Below are 20,717 nucleotides of genomic sequence, written 5' to 3' on the forward strand. Positions count from 1 at the left end.
TTCTGAAACTATTCCAAATAATCCAAAAAGAGGGAATCCTTCCAAAATCATTTTATGAGACCAATATCATCCTGATACCAAAACCCGGCAGAGACCCAACAAGAAAAGAAAACTTGAGGCCAATATCCATGATGAACATAGATGCAAAAATCTTCAATAAAATATTGGCAAGCCGATTGCAATGGCAAATCAAAAAACTTATTCATCATGATCAAGTAGGATTCATCCCAGGGATGCAAGGCTGGTTCAACATATGCAAGTCTATAAACGTAATTCACCACATAAACAGAACCAAAAACAAAAACCACATGATTATCTCAATTGATGCAGAGAAGGCATTTGACAAAATTCAACAGCCCTTTATGCTGAAATTCCTCAATAAACTCGGTATCGATGGAACGTATCTCAAAGTATTAAAAGCTATTTATGACAAACCAACAGGCAATATCATACTGAATGGGAAAAAACTGGAAGGATTCCCTTTGAAATCTGGCACCAGACAAGGATGCCCTCTGTCACCACTCCTATTCAATATAGTACTGGAAGTTCTAGCCATAGCAATCAGGCAAGAAAAAGAAATAAAGGGTATTCAAATAGGAAAGGTGGAAGCCAAATTGTCTCTATTTGCAGACGACATGATAGTATACCTAGAAGTCCCCATCACCTCAGCCCAAAAACCCCTGAAACTGATAAGGAACTTCAGCAAAGTCTCAGGATATAAAATCAATGTGCAAAACTCACAAGCATTCCTTTACACCAATAACATACTTAAAGAAAGCCAAATCAAGAATGAAGTGCCATTCACAATTGCTACAAAAAGAATAAAATACCTTGGAATACAACTCACAAGGAACGTAAGGGACCTCTTCAAAAAAAACTACAAACCACTGCTCAACGAAATCAGAGAGGACACAAACAGATGGAGAAACATTCCATGTTCATGGTTAGGAAGAATTAATATCGTGAAAATGGCTATACTGCCCAAAGTAATTTACAGAATCAACACTATCCCCATCAAGCTACCATTTACTTTCTTCACAGAACTGGAAAAAACCACCATGAACTTCATATGGAACCAAAAGAGAGCCCGCATAGCCAAGTCAATTCTAAGCAAGAAGAACACAGCGGGGGGCATCACACTACCGAATTTCAAACTATACTACAAGGCTACAGTAATCAAAACAGCATGGTACTGGTACCAAAACAGAGATATAGATCAATGGAACAAAACAGAGGCACCAGAGGCAACACAACATATCTACAACTATACAATCTTTGATAAACCTGACAAAAACAAGCAATGGGGAAAGGATTCCCTGTTTAACAAATGGTGTTGGGAAAACTGGCTAGCCATGTGCAGAAAGCAGAAACTGGACTCCTTCCTGACACCTTACACTGAAATTAACTCCAGATGGATTAAAGACTTAAACATAAAACCTGGCACATTAAAAACCCTAGAAGGATATCTAGGCAAAACCATCCAGGACATAGGAGTAGGCAAGGACTTCATGAACAAAACACCAAAAGCATTGGCAACAAAAGCCAAAATAGACAAATGGGACCTAACGAAACTCCACAGCTTCTGCACAGCAAAAGAAACAGACACTAGAGTGAATCGGCAACCAACAGAATGGGAAAAAATTTTTGCAGTTTACCCATCTGACAAAGGGCTGATATCCAGAATTTACAAAGAACTCAAACAGATTTACAGGAAAAAAACAAACAAGCCCATTCAAAATTGGGCAAAGGATATGAACAGACACTTTACGAAAGAAGACATATATGAGGCCAACAATCATATGAAAAAATGCTCATCGTCACTGGTCATCAGAGAGATGCAAATCAAAACCACATTGAGATACCATCTCATGCCAGTCAGAATGGCGATCATTAAACAATCTGGAGACAACAGATGCTGGAGAGGATGTGGAGAAAAAGGTACACTTTTACACTGTTGGTGGGAGTGTAAATTAGTTCAACCATTGTGGAAGACAGTGTGGCGATTCCTCAAGGCCTTAGAAATAGAAATTCCATTTGACCCAGCAATCCCATTACTGGGTATATACCCAGAGGACTATAAATCGTTCTTCTATAAGAACACATGTACACGAATGTTCATTGCAGCACTGTTTACAATAGCAAAGACCTGGAATCAACCCAAATGCCCATTGATGACAGACTGGATTGGAAAAATGTGGCACATATACACCATGGAATATTATGCAGCAATCAGAAATGATGAGTTTGTGTCATTTGTAGGAACATGGATGAATCTGGAGAACACCATCCTCAGCAAACTGACACAAGAACATAAAATGAAACACCGCATATTCTCACTCATAGGCGGGTGATGAAAAATGAGAACACATGGACACAGGGAGGGGAGTACTAAACACTGGGGTCTATTGGGGGGAAAAGGGGAGGGCCAGTGGGAGGAGTAAGTGGGGAGGGATAGCCTGGGGAGAAATGCCAAATGTGGATGAAGGGGAGAAAGGAAGCAAAACACACTGCCATGTGTGTACCTACGCAACTGTCTTGCATGTTCTGCTCACGTACCCCAAAACCTAAAATGCAATAAAAAATTTAAAAAATAAATAAATAAATAAATAAAATAGAGTTTATTAGCATTAAAAATAAATAAATAAAGACTTAAACATAAGACCTGGCACCATAAAAACCCTAGAAGAAAATCTAGGCAAAACCATCCAGGACAGAGGAGTAGGCAAGGACTTCATGAACAAAACACCAAAAGCATTGGCAACAAAAGCCAAAATAGACAAATGGGACCTAATGAAACTCCACAGCTTCTGCACGACAAAAGAAACAGTCACTACAGTGAATCGGCAACCAACAGAATGGGAAATAATTTTTTCAGTTTACCCATCTGACAAAGGGCTAATATCCAGAATTTACAAAGAACTCAAACAGATTTACAGGAAAAAAACTAACAAGCCCATTCAAAATTGGGCAAAGGATATGAACAGATACTTTACGAAAGAAGACATATATGAGGCCAACAATCATATGAAAAAATGCTCATCGTCACTGGTCATCAGAGAGATGCAAATCAAAACCACATTGAGATACCATCTCACGCCAGTTAGAATGGCAATCATTAAAAAATCTGGAGACAACAGATGCTGGAGAGGATGTGGAGAAAATGGAACACTTTTACACTGTTGGTGGGAGTGTAAATTAGTTCAACCATTGTGGAAGACAGTGTGGTGATTCCTCAAGGACTTAGAAATAGAAATTCCATTTGACCCAGCAATCCCATTACTGAGTATATATCCAAAGGACTATAAATCGTTCTACTATAAGGACACATGCACACGAATGTTCATTGCAGCACTGTTTACAATAGCAAAGACCTGGAATCAACCCAAATGCCCATTGATGATAGACTGGATTGAGAAATGTGGCACATATACACCATGGAATATTATTCAGCAGTCAGAAATGATGAGTTTGTGTCGTTTGTAGGGACATGGATGAATCTGGAGAACATCATTCTCAGCAAACTGACACAAGAACAGAAAATGAAACACCGCATATTCTCACTCATAGGCGGGTGATTAAAAATGAGAACACAGGGACACAGAGAGGGGAGTACTAAACACTGGGGTCTATTGGGGGAAAGGGGGAGGGCCAGTGGGAGGGGTAGGTGGGGAGGGATAGCCTGGGGAGAAATGCCAAATGTGGGTGAAGGGAAGAAAGGAAGCAAAACACACTGCCATGTGTGTACCTATGCAACTGTCTTGCATGTTCTGCACATGTACCCCAAAACCTAAAATGCAATTAGAAAAAACAAAAACAACAAAAAAAAAAACCATGAGTTCATGTCATTTGTAGAAACATGGATGAACTTGGAAACCATCATTCTCAGCAAAATGACACAAGAACAGAAAACCAAACACGGCATGTTCGCACTCATAGGCGCATTTTGAACAATGAGAACACATGGACACAGGGAGGGGAGCATCACACATTGAGGTCTGTTGTGGGGGACTAGGGGAGGGACAGTGGTGGGCAGGGAGTTGGGGAGGGAGAACATGAGGAGAAATGCCAGATATAGGTGATGTGGATGGAGGCAGCAAACCACATTGCTATGTATGTATCTATGCAACAATCCTGCATGTTCTTCACATGTACCCCAGAAGCCAAAGTGCAATAAAATATATATATATATTTTAAAGACAAAGACAAAAACAAAACAAAATACTAGCCAACTGAATTCAACAACACATTTAAAAAGGTCATTTACCAGGACCATGTGGAATTTATCCCAGGGATGCAAGGATGATCCAACATATGGAAATCAATGTGATACATCATATCAACAGAATAAATGACAAAATTCATATGACCATTTTGATTGATGCTGAAAAATTAATAAAATTCAACATTGTTTCCTGATTAAAAAAAAAAAAAAACCTCCAAAACTGTATAGGAGGACCACACCTCAACATAATAAAAGCCATAGGACAGACTCACAGTTAGTATCATACTGAATGGGGAAAAACTGAAAGCCTTTCCTCTAAAATCTGGAAAACAAGGATGTCCATTTTCACCACTGTTATTCAACATAGTACTAGAAGTCCAAGCTAGAGCTATCAGATAAGACAAGAAATAAAATCATCTAAATAATAAGTCAAAATCTGGAAAACAAGGATGCCCATTTTCACCACTGTTATTCAACATAGTACTAGAAGTCCAAGCTAGAGCTATCAGATAAGACAAGAAATAAAATCAAATTATTCTTGTTAGAAGATAATGTTATATTTGAAAAATCCTAAAGACTCCACCAAAAATTTATTAGAACTGATAAATTTGATAAAGTTGCAGGATGTAAAATTAACATACTGAAATCAGTAGTACTTATATGTGCCAAAGGCGGACAATCTGAAAAATAAATCAAGAAAGTAATCCCATTTACAATAGCCACAAATAAAATTAAATACCTAGGATTAACCAAAGAAGTGAAAGATCTCTACCATCAAAATTATAACACAATGAAGATGACACCAAAAAGAAAAGATATTCCATGTTCATAAATTAGAAAAATCCAATATTGTTAAAATGTTTGTACTACCTAAAGCAATATACACATTCAATGCAATTCTTATCAAAATGCCAATGACTTTTCTCATAGAAATAGAAAATAAAATCTTAAAAATCTATATGAAACCACAAAAGACTCAGAATAGCCAAAGCTGAGCAAAAAGAAAAAAACTGGAGGAATCACATTACCTTATTTCCAATTATACTACAGAGCTATAGTAACCAAAACAGCGTGGTATTCAAGGAAAAAGAGACACACAGACTACTGTAACAGAATGGAGAACACAGAAACAAATTCATAAATATACAGTTAACTCATTTTCAAGAAAAATGCCAAGAACATACAACTGGATAATGACAGTCTCCTCAATATATGGTACTGGGAAAACTGGATATTCATATGCAGAAGAATGAAACTAGACCTCTGACTGTCAATATCTACAAAAATCAAATCAAAATGGATGAACGACTTAAATCTAAGACCTCTATCTATGAAACTGCTACAAGGAAATATTGGAGCAACTCTCCAGGAACTTGGACTTGGCAAAGATTTCTTATAATACTCCACAAGCACAAGCAAACCAAGAAAAGTAGACAAATGGGATCACATCCAGCTAAAAAGCTTCCACACAGCAAAGGAAATCACATCCACTTAAAAAGCTTCTGCATGAAAATGACATGAAGAGACAACCCAGAGCATGGGAGAAAATATTAGCAAACTACCCATCTGATGAGGGATTAATAACTAGAATACATAAGGAACTCAAAAAACTCTTTAGAAAAATCTCAATCTGATGAAAAAGTGGACAAATTATCTCAATAAATATTTCTCAAAAGAAGACATACAAATGGCAAACAGGCATATGCAAAGGTGCTCAACATTGCCGATCATCAGAGAAATGCAAATCAAAAATACAATGATATAACATTTCACTCCAGTTAAAATGGCTTTTTTTCCAAAAGACGGGCAATAACAAAGGCTGCTGAGAATGCAGAGAAAAGGGAAAGGTCTTATGCTTGTGGTGGGAATGTAAATTAGTACAACCACTATGGAGAACAGCTTGGAGGTTTCTTGAAAAACAAAAACTAGAGCTACCGTATGATCCAGCAATCCCACTGCTGGTATATATCCAAAAGAAGGGAAATCAGTGTATTGAACAGATAGCTGCACTCCAAGCTCATTGCAGCACTATTCACAATCCCCAAGATTTGGAAGCAATGTAAGTGTCCATCAACAGATGAATAGAAAAGGGAAATGTGGTACACAATGCAGTTATGAAAAAGAATGAGATTCTGTTATTAGCAACAACATGGATGGAACTGAAGGTCATTATGCAAAATAAGCCAGGCACAGAAAGACAAATTTTTCATGTTCTCACTTACTGGTGATAGCTAAAATTTAGAACAATTGAACTCATGAAAGTAGAGAGTAAAAGGATGGTTACCAGAGGCTTTAAGGGTAGTGGGTGGATGTGGAGGATGTGGTCATGGTTAATGGGTACAAAAATAGATTAATATTTCAAAAGAATGAAAAAGATCTAGTATTTTACAGCATAACAGGATAACTGCAGTCAATAATTTAATTGTACATTTTGAAATTGCCAAAAGTATATAATTGGATTGTTTGAAACACAAAGGATAAATGCTCAAGGTGCTGGATACATCATTTACCCTGATGTGATTATTACGCATTGTAAGCCTACATCAAAATAGCTCATATTCCCCATAAATAAATGTACCTACTATGTACCCATGAAAATTAAAAATAAAACCAAATTTGGAAGGATTTTTGGAATACTAGAAAATGAAAAAAATACCACAAAAAATTAATATTATAAGAATGAAAAGCATACAAAACGAAACGGCAGTTGGCTAGTTGTTTAACACTATTTTATGTGCCATTAGGTAGATTTCTGTATTAACTTACTTTGTGTTACTATGAAGGACTACCTGAGGCTGGGTAAATTTATAAAGAAAAAAGAAGCTTTTTTTTTTTTCCATTTGGGTACTGGCTTTATTTATTTATTTTTTATTGCATTTTAGGTTTGGGGGTACATGTGCAGAACATGCAAGATAGTTGCATAGGTACACACGTGGCAGTGTGATTTGCTGCCATCCTCACCTTCACCCACATCTTGCATTTCTCCCCATGCTATCCCTCCCCAGCTCCCCCACCTTTTTGGCTGACAGTTCTCCTGGCTGTACAAGAAGCATGGTGCCAGCATCTACTTCTGCTCAGGGCCTCAGGAGGCTTTTACTCATGGCAAAATGCAAGGGGTAATGTGACATATGGCAAGAGAGGGAAAAGAAAAGAAAGGAGGGGGTGGCAGGCTCTTTTTTAATAATCAGATCTCAGGAAAACTAGACAAGCAAGAAGTCACTCTTTACCGTCAGGAAGGCACCAAGCCATTCATGAGGGATCCACCGAAAAACTCCCATTAGGCCCTACCTCCAACACTGGGGATCATGCAAGCATGCAAACTATACCAACTGCAAACACAGAAGTAACGTGAGAAATGATGAAAGTGAGCCTTACCTAATACCTTCAGAGCCATAAATTCTATGCCCAAAATATATTTGAACAAACTACCACAGAAAAGCTTAATATAAACAAAATACAGCTTTTTTTTCCAGATGTGTCTCAATTTTTTATTTAGATGGCTTCCACAGGTGTATTATGTGTATTAAGCCAAAGTATACAAAATATAGCTTTTGAAAAAATTAACTGTCACTTAAGGCTTAAATATTTGTTGATAAAATAAATGAGGAGTGACTACACAGCTCAGGCTACCCAAGACAGACCTGGTTTGTTCCTGTTAGCATGGTAATAATTATTGAGTGTCTAAAAAGATTCCTGATTTTTTCCTGATTGCACTAATTGTTCCAATAATTCATCTCTCCAATATCCATGCCCTGTAGTGTCCTCTCAATCAGACTTGCTTTGGTCAATGAGATGCTAGCTAATGTGACAGAAACAGAGTCTTGAAAAGCACTTGTACAACTGAGCTTGCCTGCATAACATGAGAACATACCCAGATGAGCCTGCTGGAGCTTGAGGGACAAGTGGAGCCAAATCAACCTAGTCAACCCAACCGAGTGAGTGACCCAACAGAGTGACCCCAGGGAGACCAGAAGAACCAACCAGGAGCATCTAGCCTAAATTACCAAACTGCAAACTTATGAGCTAAGTATTTTGAAAGTTGTTGTTGTTATTACTATTATTATTATTATTATTATTTTGAAATGGAGTTTCTCTGTTGCCAGGCTAGAGTGCAGTGGCCCCATCTCAGCTCACTGCAACTTCCACCTCCTGGGTTCAAGCGATTCTCCTGCCTCAGCTTCCCGAGTAGCTGGGACTACAAGGGCACATCACCATGCCCAGTAATTGAAAGGCATTATTATTTTTAATCTGTCTTTACATTTGGGGTGATTTGTTACTCTGCATTCTTGTGTCAATAATTAACTGATACATACAAAATTATGAAGAAGCTATAAACAATACCTTCATTTCCATCAGTTCTGCTGTATTTAGAGGAGTGCTAAGAGCTTTTTCAGCTATCCTCTCAAATTCATCGCATAATCTGAAACACCAAAGAAAACCAATCTTACATATTTACAAGTAAACGTAATTCTAAAATATATTACTGTAAACTGTTTAAATATTGCATTGCATGAAAAAAATTATAACTTGCCTGTGATATCTAATAATTAAAAGCAAATTTACATACATTTACTTATTCAGTGCACATTTAATAATCTATTACATTTTCAACTATAATATTAAGTGACAGTAATACATAAATGAGTCAGATATCATAATGGCCCTCAGGCTACTCACAATTCAGTAAGGGAGACAGGACTGTGAATAATCATTTCCAATCTGAGTTTTAAGGTTTCTAATAGAGATTTAGTTGAGATGGTAGGAAGAAAGTAGTACAAAGGAAAGGAGTGATTAACTATACTCGGAGGGATTGTTTAAAATAGGCCTGTGTGCTCAGAAACTTCCAGCAATATGCAATTATTTCCTACTTATTTTGGTTGTTGCCAATATAAATAATGAACTTATATTGGCATACAGGAAAAAAAAAAGCAGCAAGAAAATGAAACTAATAGAACAATTCTCCAATTAGATTGGCTGAAAGATGAAGGAGAAAGTAACAGTATGGGGATAATGGGTTAAAGTCTGGGGTTGGGAGATGAAAGAGGGAAAATCAACAGGGAATGAGAGGTTCAAAATAAGGACTACAGAAGGTATGACTGAAGATGCCGGGCTCAGAGGCATTGAAAGCAATAGGGGTCATATCCAAAAGACTATAGATCGTTCTACTATAAGGACACATCTACACGAATGTTCATTGCAGCACTGTTTACAATAGCAAAGACCTGGAATCAACCAAAATGCCCATTGATAATAGACTGGATTGGAAAAATGTGGCACATATACACCATGGAATATTATGCAGCAATCAGAAATGATGAGTTTGTGTCGTTTGTAGGGACATGGATGAATCTGGAGAACATCATCCTCAGCAAACTGACACAAGAACAGAAATTGAAACACCGCATATTCTCACTCATAGGCGGGTGATGAAAAATGAGAACACATGGACACAGAAAGGGGAGTACTAAACACTGGGGTCTATTGGGGGGAAAAGGGGAGGGCCAGTGGGAGGGGGAGGTGGGGAGGGATAGCCTGGGGAGAAATGCCAAATGTGGGTGAAGGGGAAAAGGAAAGCAAAGCACACTGCCATGTGTGTACCTACGCAACTGTCTTGCATGCTCTGCTCATGTACCCCAAAACCTAAAAATCCAATAAAAAATTAAAAAAAAAAAAAAAAAAAGAAAGCAATAGGGCCGAGCTCCTAGGCAGAGAGAAAAACCGAGTAGTGTGTCAAACCATGCAGGAGCAAGCAGTGGAAGGCATTCATATCTAATGGCTCCTTTAATAGTCCTGATAAGCCCTCTGTCCATCCTAGAGAGTCTGGTGAGACGCAGGACTCATTTTAGAAGAAAATGAGAAAAAGTAGAACTGGCACCAGCTCAGGGAGCATTAAGAGGCAGGGGAAGTAGCCACGAAATTAAAATAACTATTTCACCCAGTGTGAACAGCAATAACGAGAAGACACTTTCACTATTCTTCCAGTTCTTTTAGAGGAAAAGGTGCTTTATGCTGAAAACATGATCTGTTCCTAGATTCAAGTCCTAGTATGCTTTCACATGGTGCCTTCATCCCCAGCCTTTCCTTTCACCTCTCTTCCCTCACGCTGTCTGTGAAAGCAATGCAAACCACTCCTAGTTCTTGGAATACACCCTTCAATTTTCACACCTCACTGCCCTATACACAGTATCTTCTCTTCCTGGAATTCCTTCACCCACACTGTATACCTGATAAACTCCCACTCATCCTTCAAAATAAAATCCACACTTCCCTTCCTGTTTGCAGCCTTCCCTGATTCTCCCCTCTCCCCTAAGCTCCACCTTGGGAAGAAATTAATCCTGTCCTTCTCTGTTCTACCTTGTGGCTCATTACAGTACTTACTGCATGGTATTGTAATTTACTGGTTTGTGTGTCTATTTCTCCACCTACATTGTAACTTCCTTCATTAGTTTTATTCATGTCTAGAGCCTTACAGCCTAAGTGACTAATCTCCTGCCTAACAGATGGTAGGTAAATAAAACTTCTGTCAGGCTTCTAGGCAGCTTGAAATATTTTTAATGATCTATTTTTTTTCTAATATACAATAATCATAAAATATATCCGGATTATATAGGGTTTTTCACCCACATAACTGATGCCAGTCGAGAGGTTCCCAGAGCAACATTACCACCAGCTGTTGGAAGACTAGTTACACTTTTCTACTTCTTGTCTTAAAGAAACAGGTATTCTGCTTTATATACTAGAATTCTGTGAGTATACTTCACATGGGTCAGTTTTCCTAAAAATCTCTAGGTTAGTCAACAAATGAATTTCCAAATAAAACAAAAAGTTACCATGGCCCTCAGGAGTAATTACGGGAAGATGAAGTTTCAAATGTGATGGTCCCTTAGGACCCATGACAACTATCTAAATCCACTTTGAAACCCACTTTGCATATTGATTACACAAATGTAAAAATCTGAAGTTAGATAATATTCACTTGACTTGTGCAAAACCAATACAGGGATACCATGGGGAGAAATGCCAGATACAGGTGATGGGGAGGAAGGCAGTAAAGCACACTGCCATGTGTGTACCTATGCAACAATCTTACATGTTCTTCAGATGTATCCCAAAACCTAAAATGAAATTGAAAAAAAAAAAACAAATGCAAACACATTTTAATACCACCTTAACTCAGACAATTGGGAGGTACATTTGCAGTGAAAAAAATAATCATCACATCACATCACAAAATGACACTTAAGGCCAAGTAGAAATAAGTTTAGCATAATCATTTCTTTTTAATCATTTATGACATTGCTCTAATACATTACTTTAGTTGAGTGACAGCTGATTCTATTCAACATCCCTCCCAAAAAATAAAAAAAATCAGTATCACATAAATACCTTGTATTCATTTCCTGATGATCTCTGAACATTTTAGCTATAAGTTTCCCACAAATAACATCTGCTCTCTTCACCAAAGCTCTGATTAATTCTTCACAGTGCATTTCAAACATTCCTAAACGAACAGTCTGCAAAAGATTAAAAGTTTAATCAACATATGAAATAAAACAGATTTTCTCAATCTTGCCATTCTCATTTTTAATTTTTGCATGTGATGTAACAAGACTGAGATTAAAAAAATATGTAATTCAGAGTGGGTTTTCTGAATAATCATTTGTATTCTACAACTATCTGCTGGGTAAATATCCTTGAAAAGTTTATTATCTTGGAAGCTAATTCTATTTCAGGACAATAATAGCAATAACAATTTTGGTAAACTTAATTAATGAATTGCTAAACAAATAATGTAGGTTTCAAACGTTACAGTTGCTCTGTACAAAAAAAAAATTCATGTTCATGGTAGAAAATTTAAAAAAGAGACAAAAAAGCAAATTTTAAGTTATTTTAGTATGCTACTAAACAGAACCATATTTTGGTATAATTACCGTATTTTCCACAGGATTTATAAACACTAAGGCAAAAATCAAAAAGATTCTTGGAATTGCAGGGATGGGGCAAATTACATAAAATACTTACAAGTTAGATTTGGGGTAGCAGAGTCTCAGCTACATGAGCATGAGAAGCATGTTTTGCCCAGCTTCTTATACCCAGGGCTTACCACAATGCTGGGGACACATCAGAAGCTCAATGAATATTTTTCCTCTTGATAGCAATGTTCTAATTCTTTTGCTGTGTTCTAAAAATACATCCTAATAGAACTGGGGAAAAGTTATCAGATAGAGATAACAGTTGTGCAAAGTTGGAGTCATTTACCTTAATGGATGTGTATTGTATTTCCTCTATTAGTTTTTGGTATTTTCGAATTTCATCTATTATTTGTTGATAGTTATGATTTCCTGTTAGGAAGTTATCAACATCTTGCTCAGCTTTTGTGGTAATTAGAAAGTCATACTTGTCATAGAGTCTGAGGTGCTCAGTAGGTACCACACTCTCTTTCATAATCACTTCCTTGATCTTTTCTTTGTGAGCATCTATAATTTCATTCAGAATTATGGGCTTCAAGATTGTTGGTTTAGACTTACTTTCCTAAACAAAAGGGTAAAAATAATATTATTTAGAATACTTTAAAGTAACTATCATTTATCTTTTTACAAATGCCAACCTTATATTTCCTTTTATTCACAAGGTTGTTTTAATTGTTTAATCTCTAAGCTATAGACTTATGCAGACTAATCACAGTAGTATTTTAAAATTTAAGTTTCATATAATTTTTTGTTTTCTTTAATGCTACCTAGTTGTGTTTTGTTTTTCTGTATGGATGAAAAAACAGTCACTTGAAAATATATACAAAACAAGATTTAGAAAAACAGCAAAATATACATTTTTAAGTTTTTTGACATAATTATACACATTTATGGAATACAATGTGATGCCTTCACACATATATACATTGTGTATTGGTCAAATCAAGGTAATTAGTAAATCCACCACCTCAAACATTTCTTTGTAGTAAAAACATTCAAAATCCTAAGACCTATTTTGAGATATATAATGCATTATTGTTAACTATAGTCATCCTAATGAGCATTACAACACCAGAACTTAATCCTCCCATCTAACTGTAACTTTGTACCCAATTATCAACCTGTACCCATCTCTCCCCATTCCCTGCTACCCTTCCTAGCCTCTCGTAACCACTATTCTGTTTATTTCTGTGAAATCAACTTTTTCAGATTCAACATATAAGTTACATCATTCAGTATTTTTCTGTTTGGCTTATTTCACTTAACATAATTCCCTCCAGGTTCATCCATATCACTGCAAATGACAGGACTTTCTTTTTATAGCTGAACTGTAATCCACAGTGTGTGTGTGTCACACTTTATCTATTCATCCACTGATGAACACTTAAGTTGATTCCTTATCTTGGTTATCATGAATAGTGCTGTAAGAAACATGGGAGTGCAGATACCTCTTTAACATACTGATTTCCTTTCCTTTAGCATATATACCCAATAGTGGGCTTGCTGGATCAAATGGTACCTGCAATTTTTTGAGGAACCTCCTTACTGTTTTCTATATTGGATGTACTAATTTACATTCCCACCAACAGTGTGTAGGAGTTCCCTTTTCTCTACATCGTTTGTCTTTCCAATAACAGCTATTCTAACTAGAGTGAGGTGATATCTCATTGGGGTTTCCATTTGTATTTATCTGATAATTAGAGACAGAGAACATTTTAAAATATATCTGTTGGACATCTATTTGTATATCTTCTCGTGAGAAATGTCTTTTCAGGTTTTCCATCAATAAATAGGATTATCTGTGGTTTTGCTTTTGAGTTCCTTTTATATTCTAAATATTAACCTCTTGTCAGACGTTGGCATAATCTGAATATATGTCTCCACCAAATCTCATGCTGAATTGTAATCCCAGTGTTGGAGGTGGGGCCTGGTGGGAGATGTCTGGGTCATGGGAGTGGATTCCTCATAGCTTGGTGCTGCCCTTGCCATAGCAAACAAGTTCTCATGAGATCTTGGTCATTTAAAAGAGTATGGTAACTCCCCACCCCACTCGCTCTTGCTCCTGCTCCTGCTATCTGATACGCCTGTTCTCTTCACTTTTCAACATGATTGTAAGCTCCCTGAGGCCTCCCCAGAAGCAGATGTGAGCAGTATGCTTCCTGCACAGCTTGTAGCATAAGCCAATTAAACCTCTTTTCCTATAAATTACCCAGTCTCAGGTATTTCTTCATAGCAATGTAAGAATGGCCTACCACAGATATACAGTTTGCAAATTTTTTATCCCATTCTGTGGGTTATATCTTTATTCATTGCTTTCTTTGTGCAGAGCTTTTTAGTTTGATGTAATCCCATTTGTCTGTTTTTATTTTTGCTGCCTGTGTTTTTGAGGTCTTATCCAAAAAAATTCTTGTCCAGATCAATGTTATAAAGCATTTCCTCTATATTTTCCTCTGGTAGTTTCATACTTTGGGGTGTTACATTTAGGTCTTTAATCCACTTTGAATTGATTTTTATATGTGGTGAGAGAGAGGGGTCTAGTTTGATTTTTCTGTATGTGGATATCCAATTTTTTCCAGCACCATTTATTGAGGAGACTAACCCTTTCCCAATGTGTGCTCTTGGTACCTTTGTCAAAATCAGTTACTTGCTGGGCATGGTGGCTCACACCTGTAATCCCAGCACTTTGGGAGCCCCAAGTCAGGCAGATCACTTGAGCCCAGGAGTTCAAGACCAGCCTGGACAATATGGCAAAACCCCATCTCTACAAAAAATACAAAAAATTAGTGGTAGTGCACATCTGTAGTCCCAGCTACTCCGAGGGCACTGAGGCGACAGAATCACCTTACCCCAGGAAGTCAAGACTGCAGTGAGCCATGATCATGCCACTGCACTCCAACCTAGGCAACAGAGTAAGACCTGTCTCAAAAAAAGATCAGTTATTGTAGAAGTATGTTATTTCTAGGTTATCTATGTCATTCCATTGGTTTGGGTTACTATAGCTTTACAGTATATATATTCACAGCTAGGGAACAGGTCACCCTGTAACAACTCTCTTTACAAAATTCATTATAAAAGCTTTTTTTTTTTTGCTTTTATATTACATTATTTTATTTTTTAAACTAGCATACAACACAAAGTAAACTGACTAGTAGTTTGCCTACTCCCAATTTTTGCAGAGATATTTCCTGTCTACAAAATCATGTACTCTGTAGGAAAAATACCCCCAGACGCTGACAGTTGCCAAAACTTTCTCTGCAAGCAATCTTCCTTCAAATCCCTCCTTCTTATACACATGAGTTGTCATGCACACAGTGAATTCTTATTTTCCTGAAAGCTTAAGCTTTAAATACTGCAATTCTATTTACAAATCTACATATAAACAAAAGTGAAAATAAGAACCACCACCACAACAACAAAACCAAAATAGCATGTTGAAAAAAATTACAAACCAGCTAGAAAATATTCTGGCAGTTTACAAATTAGTTTCTACCTTTGTAAAAAATTGCTAGATAATGAAAATGTGAGCAAACTATGTATCAACTTCAATAAGACAATTGCTATGCACAACTCTGTACATATAAACACACACCTAACACTGCCATGCTAATGTGTTGCCCTTTATACATTTTATTTTCTAAGGCTCATGCAGTCATAATTTGCAGACTTGTAACTTTCAGTCATATAATATGTGAGCTTTAACAGCAGCAACAAATGGTACCAGGAAACCTGCATACTTAGAACTTAAAGTAAAGCAAAACTGTAGTACTTACTAACTCACTTTGTGTACTCAGTTACTAAGTCAAAAAGAAAATGACTAATGAAAGAATACAGTATGGGCATCTAATTAATGTATACCAGGTTAAGCCCAGTAACTGGAAAAAATATTTTTTTTTTTGAGGAAGGGAGGAAGGCAGGAAGGGAGGGAAGGAGGAAGGGAGGAAGGCAGGAAGGGAGGGAAGAAGGGAGGGAGGGAGGAAGGAAGGGGTGAAGGAAGGAAGGGGTGAAGGAAGGAAGGGAGGAAGTGGGGAGGGAGGGAGGGAAGGAAATCAAGCAATGAGAGAGACATTGCTGACCTAGATCTAGAGGTTTACAAGTTAATTTTTATATTTTTATTTTTTATTTTTTTGAGAGAAGGAAAGAAAAAAATGAGTAAAGGAGAGGGAGAAGGAGGGAGGGTGAATGGAAATATTGCTTTATTCTGAAAAAAAAAATGGGTATTAATAATGGCCAATCAATGTTTCATTTAAACCTATGAGTAGGTGTGATGTGGTATTGACAAGAATGTATATTTTGTGTATTTGAAGTGGAGAGCTCTATAAATATTTATTAAGTTTACTTGTTCCAGATCTAAGTTTGAGTCCTTGATATCCTTATTAATTTTCTGTCTCATTGAATCTAAGTCTCTATGTATCTGGGTGTTAGGATCATTAGCTCTTGTTGTTGAATTGATCCTTTTACCACTATATCTTTGTTGCTTTAAAATCTATTTTATCCGATACGAGAATTGCAACTCCTGCTTTTTATTTATTAATTTATTTATTTTTGCTCTCCATTTGGTTGGTAAATCTTTCTCCATCCCTTTGAGTCTTTGTGTATCCTTGCATGTGAAACAGGTCTGTATGTAACATGCCATTGGGTTTTGGCTGTGTCTTTTGATTGGGGGATTTAGTAGATTTAAATTTAGGGTTACTGCCATTTTGATGTTAACTGGCTGTTTTATCCATTCGTTGATGTAAATTCTTCTTTATGTTGGTGCTCTTTACTTTTTGGTATATTTTTAGAAAGGCTAATACTGGTTGTTTCTTTCTGTGTGTAATGCTTCTTTCATAAGCTCTTGTAAAGCAGGCCTGGTGGTAATAAAATCTCTGAGTACTTGCTTGTTCGCAAAAGATTTTATTTTTCCTTCAGTTGTGAAGCATAGTTTGGCTGGATATGAAATTCTGGGCTGAAGGTTCTGTGTTTTGAGGATGTTGAATATTGGCCCCCACTCTCTTCTGGCTTGTAGAGTTTCTGCTGAGAGATCTGCTGTAAGTCTGATAGGCTTGCCTTTGTGTGTAACCTGACTTTTCTCTCTGGCTGCCCTTGGTATTTTCTCCTTCGTTTCAACCCTGGTGAATCTAATGATTATGTGCGTTGCAGTTGCTCTTCTTGAGGAATATCTTTGTGGTGTTCTCTGTATTACCTGGGGTTGAATATTGACCTGCTTTGCTAGTTTAGGAAAATTTCCCCGAATAATATCCCGAAGGGTATTTTCCGGCTTGGATTCATTCTCTTCGTCGCATTCAGGTGCACCTATTAAACATAAATTTGGTCTTTTCACATAGTCCCACATTTCTTGGAGACTTTGCTCATTCCTTTTTATCCTTTGTTCCCTAATCTTGTCTTCTTGTTTTATTTCATTAAGTTGGACTTTGACTTCTGATATCCTTTCTTCTGCTTGAACAATGAGTGTTTAAACCTGTGCATACTTCTTGGAGTTCCTGTATTGTATTTTTCAGTTCCATTAATTCACTTATATTCCTCTCTAAGTTGTCTATTCTCAATAGGATTTCATCAAACCTTTTTTCAAAGTTCCTAGTTTCTTTACGTTGGGCTACAACATGTTCTTTTAACTCACAGAAGTTTCTTATTATCCATTCCCTGAAGTGTGATTCTGTTATTGGGATGTGCTTGTTCTCCATCAAGCCTTGTTCCATTGTTGATGTGGAACTGTGATCATCTTTAGAGGGAGAGGCGTTCTGATTTTGAGTATTCTCAGCCTTTTTACGCTGGTTTCTTCCCATCATTGTAAATTTATCCTCCTGTCATCTTTGACATTACCAACTTTCAGATTAGGTCTCTTGAGTGGACGTCCAAGTTGTTAGTTCCCAGGGCCAGAACAGCGGCGTTAAGACTGATGGTGCTTTTCTGCCCAGGATTCTCCTGTCTGGCTTCCTTCTTGTGTCCAAAATAGGCAACTTTGCCTTCCCGGGGCTCCAAACCTTGGTCAGAAGGGGAACCAGTCTCGTTTACTCTGCATCAAGAGCTGCCGCGCTGAGGTGCTGTCACAGCTGCTGCGCTGGCCTCAGGAGACATGCTGGGGGCCCGTGTGGGTCCTCCAAACCTCGGTCCAAAGGGAAGCCAGCCCTGTTTGCTCTGCTCCGAGAGCTGCCGCCGAGGTGCCGGCGAAACCGCCGTGCTGGCCACAAGAGTTGTGCTGGCGACCCGTTCGACTCCTCCTCTGGGGATATTATGCTCCGTGAGCGACCTGAATTTGTCTGAAAGTGTGACGTCCTCTAGTTCTCTGCACTTTAACTGAGAACTGCAATCCCGAGATGTTAGCGATCGGCCATCTTGGATCCTCCCCCCTGGAAAAATCTTATGCATGAAGAAACTTTTAAAACTTACTAGGATTCCTTTAGTTTTTAAAACAATAAATATGGCATTACCTTATAAGAAGTTTCAACAAAACACACAATAACCTAAACCAGGTGAGCTCAGTCCTCAGACTTTCAAAAAAAAAAAATCAGCTTTGTGCAGCTAGCAAAGATAATTACACCAAACTGGAAGTAGAGGCAGCTAACCAGATGAGACAGACATGGGAAATGGGGAAAAGCTTGGCACAAATGATTTCCCAAACAAGGGTGGGGGAGAAACACAGTGCATTTCCAGTAGACACAACACAAAACTTCCTCTCTCTCCTCCACCCCAATGCTTCATCTTGGACCACATCGATATTTTGTACCATGTCCAGTGTGTGTGAGGGGAGGAGACCACAGATGGAGGCTGAAGAAAAAGGCAGATAGTCTTCACCATTGTTTTTTTCCCCAAACATACACCCATGCAAACCCACAGAGTTTAAAGCACTATGTCATCTGTCTTGATCCCACCAACACTTTGCAAATTGCAGAAATCTACCTGGAGTAAACTAGTTGTGGCTTTTGTGGTTGTTTTGTTTTTATTTCCTAAGGGATATTTCCAATTTCAGTTAAACATGTATGAGTCGAGTGCCTACTGTGTGTCTGCCACTGGGTCCAGCATACAGCATTTCAATTTAACCGTTCATTTTGAGGTTTGTTCTTTATCTCACTCCCTCATTCCCACAGTCCTTAGCATCCAAAAAATGGATTGAAGATACTACACCATATTCCCAGTGGCAGTTGGCCATTGCATCCTGCCAGTGGGAAGGCTATTCTTCAACATAACTGGTAGGACTTGGAGCTGACAAAAACCTTCCAACTTGGGACAGCATTCCTGAAGAGTAAAGAGGGAGATGCCCTGGCATTCTTTTGCTCCATTTTCCATGTCCTGACTTTCCTTGGTCCAACTCATTCCTTCATAGAGGAAGGGGAACAGGGTCTAGCCAGAATGATTCCAGCCCCTGACACAGTGGGAGTCCCTTGTTCCTGCCAGCTTAAGAAAATGCCACTCATACAATGGGAATGTCTTTTTGTAGAGGCCTCTCTACCTGACCCCATCCTGAGATATGGTATCCCTGAGTGCAGCATAGGAGAGTCTTTTCCCCACTCACAGGGCCTGGGAAGCCCAAGGCTTAAGGGATCCATACCTGCTGCTCCTTGGGACTGTTACATCATCTGACCTGGTTCTCCTTTCCAATGGGTCACTCATGTCAGCCAGGCCCAGGACTGACTTGCTCCAAGCTGGGAGTGGAAGCAATATGTTACGCTTCTTGCAGAGCCTGACAAATCTTAGATCACACAGGTTTCGATACTCTAATCAGTAGAGGTTCTATCCCTCTGCTTATGTAATGTGAATTTGTAAAATGTGCTACAAAGTAAGCAATTAAATTTAGATGGTGATGATTGCCACAGGAATATATAAATGGCAGCTAAAAAAATTAAAAGTCTAAAACAATCTACAAAGAACTAAGTAGGCATTTGCTGCAAATCAACTGGAAACTCACAAATAATACGCTGGGTATGGGGGAGTGGACGTAGTTTATGGAGACAGAAAAATCCACAACAGCTTAGAGTGGCAGAACTCTACTAGGCTTCTGTAACTGCAACAAGTATATCTGAAAACAGGTTCTTCATCCTAAAGGCTATGGAGGTTTTAAAGGTTTTGAGGAGTTTTGTGTCCTCTCCTACTGGGACACACAGTCCATAGCTGAAATTGAACTGTGATAGTAATTTAAATATTCCTAAGAGGAGCTGAAGTCCATTTCATATTTTTGCATGACTTCAAGTTTGCATTTGCCGCAGTTCCATTCCATATTAGCATACCCCAAAAGCATACATTCTGTGGAGAAGGCACAGCTTGAAATGCTAATAGGAAGATCGTTGCTTACCAGTGGGCCAGGTGGCCAGACCCCATTCTACAGCCCATCTGTCAGGCACAGCAAGCCAATCCGAGAAGAAGGGAGGGAGGAAGAAAAAGAGCAAGAAACATCTGATTGCACATTTTCTCACTTGCTGACTTATCAAGAAGATTTTGGAGCATGGAGCAAAGCAGAGTCTTCTCAAGGGAGCCTGCAACTGTGCATTTGAGACAAGTTGTTTATTTTTTTAAATTCAATAAAATGTCAG

General features: G+C 38.1%; 1 protein-coding gene across 10 annotated transcripts in view; it reads right to left on the reverse strand.

Annotated features, from left to right (window-relative positions):
* Positions 1 to 20,717, reverse strand: part of DNAH7 (dynein axonemal heavy chain 7) — a 391,865-nt gene that overhangs the window by 279,244 nt on the left and 91,904 nt on the right. For 9 of the 10 annotated variants that reach the window (XR_013519014.1, XM_035305175.3, XM_078328052.1 and 6 more), the window contains 3 exons: positions 12,482 to 12,754; positions 11,609 to 11,736; positions 8,564 to 8,642 (listed from right to left, as the gene is read on the reverse strand). Coding sequence is in view for 9 of the 10 variants with exons in the window: in XM_035305175.3 (XP_035161066.1) it covers positions 8,564 to 8,642; positions 11,609 to 11,736; positions 12,482 to 12,754 (480 nt within the window). In the remaining variant the exon portion in view is untranslated. Of the gene's footprint in view, positions 1 to 8,563; positions 8,643 to 11,608; positions 11,737 to 12,481; positions 12,755 to 19,738; positions 19,833 to 20,717 lie in introns of those variants that run through there. The other variant, XM_035305182.3, reaches the window with a different exon arrangement.

Source organism: Callithrix jacchus, chromosome 6 (assembly GCF_049354715.1).
Source record: "Callithrix jacchus isolate 240 chromosome 6, calJac240_pri, whole genome shotgun sequence".
NCBI lineage: Eukaryota > Metazoa > Chordata > Mammalia > Primates > Cebidae > Callithrix > Callithrix jacchus.